This window comes from Phytophthora parasitica (assembly GCF_000247585.1).
Source record: "Phytophthora parasitica INRA-310 unplaced genomic scaffold supercont2.3, whole genome shotgun sequence".
NCBI classification, from domain to species: Eukaryota; Oomycota; class Peronosporomycetes; order Peronosporales; family Peronosporaceae; genus Phytophthora; species Phytophthora nicotianae.
In genome coordinates this window covers 453257-454769 of record NW_008648989.1, presented here as the reverse complement: position 1 = coordinate 454769, position 1513 = coordinate 453257, and the positions used below count along the sequence as shown (strand labels likewise).

Sequence of the window (1513 nt, the reverse complement as noted above, 5' to 3'; positions counted from 1 at the left end):
GATACGACGTCCGGTTATGAAGGTGAAACCCCAACGGCCAGGCCAAGACGGAAGGAGTGGGCAGGCGACGGGTACTGTACGACACGGGGACGGTAAGGCGGCGACGCAGTGTGAGAGTGTGACGAAGGATGAACGGGTGGAGGACGTGATGAAGGGTATGGCGAACGAGATGAAGGTGAAGGACGCTGAGCGAGCGGCTCGGTACGTAGCGACGTTACGCCCGGCAATGGCAGTGACGCGGTTCGTACGGACGGAACGTGAGCGGGAGCAGCGAGAGTACGAGATGAAGAAGAAACAGCGCGAAGCTGAGGAAGGCGAGAATGCGCGCGTTGTGGCAACGGGTGAGAAGACAGCTGCTGTAGACAGGGACGTACAGATAACCGACGTGGAAGCTGGCGTTGATGAGTTGAATGCATCCGTTTCGAAGGTAAGGCGTACACGACGACAAGCGCTACGAGCTGCCAAACGACAGCGGGTTATGGTGGCAACAGCTAGACTGGAGAATCGGCACGACAACGAGCAGGAGCAGCGCCGTATCCGTGAAGTTCGGAGCGCAGTGAGACTACAGGAACGCAATGAAGCCCTGGAACGGCTGGAGGAACGGCGACGGCAACGAGATGATCCAGACGGGAAGCCGGCAGCGAAACCGACGGACCAGGCACGTGTTAGTTTGGTCAAGCAGCAAGAGGAAGCGACGGGCGCGGCGTCAGCGAGGAGCAGCGAGGCGGTTGAGTACGTCGGTGCCGACGACGGACTCCCCACAGCGAGTATGGAGATTGACGGAGTTCAGATGCTCGTGAAACTGGATAGCTGTGCGCGTTACACGATCGCGGGCACCGAGTGGATGACGTACGGCGACAAGTTGACGGACAAAGCACCGGTGGACTATGTAGAAGGCATCGGCGGCTTTTTACTCGACGTCATAGGGGTGTGGAGGTTCGAGTTTCGCAGTGTGTTTGGTGAAGCCATTCGAGTTGACGCGTGTATCGTAGCGGGGTGTACCGACGAGTTCTTACTCGGTGTCGACTTCATGAAATCGAGAGGAGCAACGATGGATTTCAATAGGAACGAGGTGCGCTACATTGAAGCCGGTCGTGCGGTCGTGATTCCCTTTCGAACGATAGACGGCTCAGGAGGACGACGAGTGGCGGTAGTGCGCATGGTAGGCAAGCAGGCGATAGCAGCGAAGACAGTGACGCCAGTGGAAGTGTCGGTGACTGCTGAAGACGGCGAGCGAGGTGTGTTCGTGCCCTTGAAGCACGTGGGGTCTGTGATGTTGGCAGCCACCGTGACGACAGCGAACAACGGAAAAGCTTGGGTCCCAGCGATCAATGCGAACGACGTACCAGCTAGACTCCCCAACAAGAAGGAACTCGGGACGTGGATACCAGTTGAAGATGACATGACAGTACTGTCAATGAATGAGGGTATGAGCACTGGACGAATTAACGAGTGGCTAGACGGGCTGGGCGATGGCGTGACACCATTACCTGACGAGAGTGAAGTGCACGTC

General features: G+C 57.6%; 1 protein-coding gene across 1 annotated transcript in view; it reads left to right on the top strand.

Annotated features, from left to right (window-relative positions):
* Positions 1 to 16: 16 nt before the first annotated feature.
* Positions 17 to 1513, top strand: part of PPTG_21034 (hypothetical protein) — a gene marked incomplete at its 5' end in the record, with an annotated part of 9684 nt that continues 8187 nt past the window's right edge. The window contains one exon of the mRNA XM_008895486.1: positions 17 to 1504. Within this exon, the coding sequence (XP_008893734.1) occupies positions 17 to 1504 (1488 nt within the window). The remainder of the gene's footprint in view (positions 1505 to 1513) is intronic.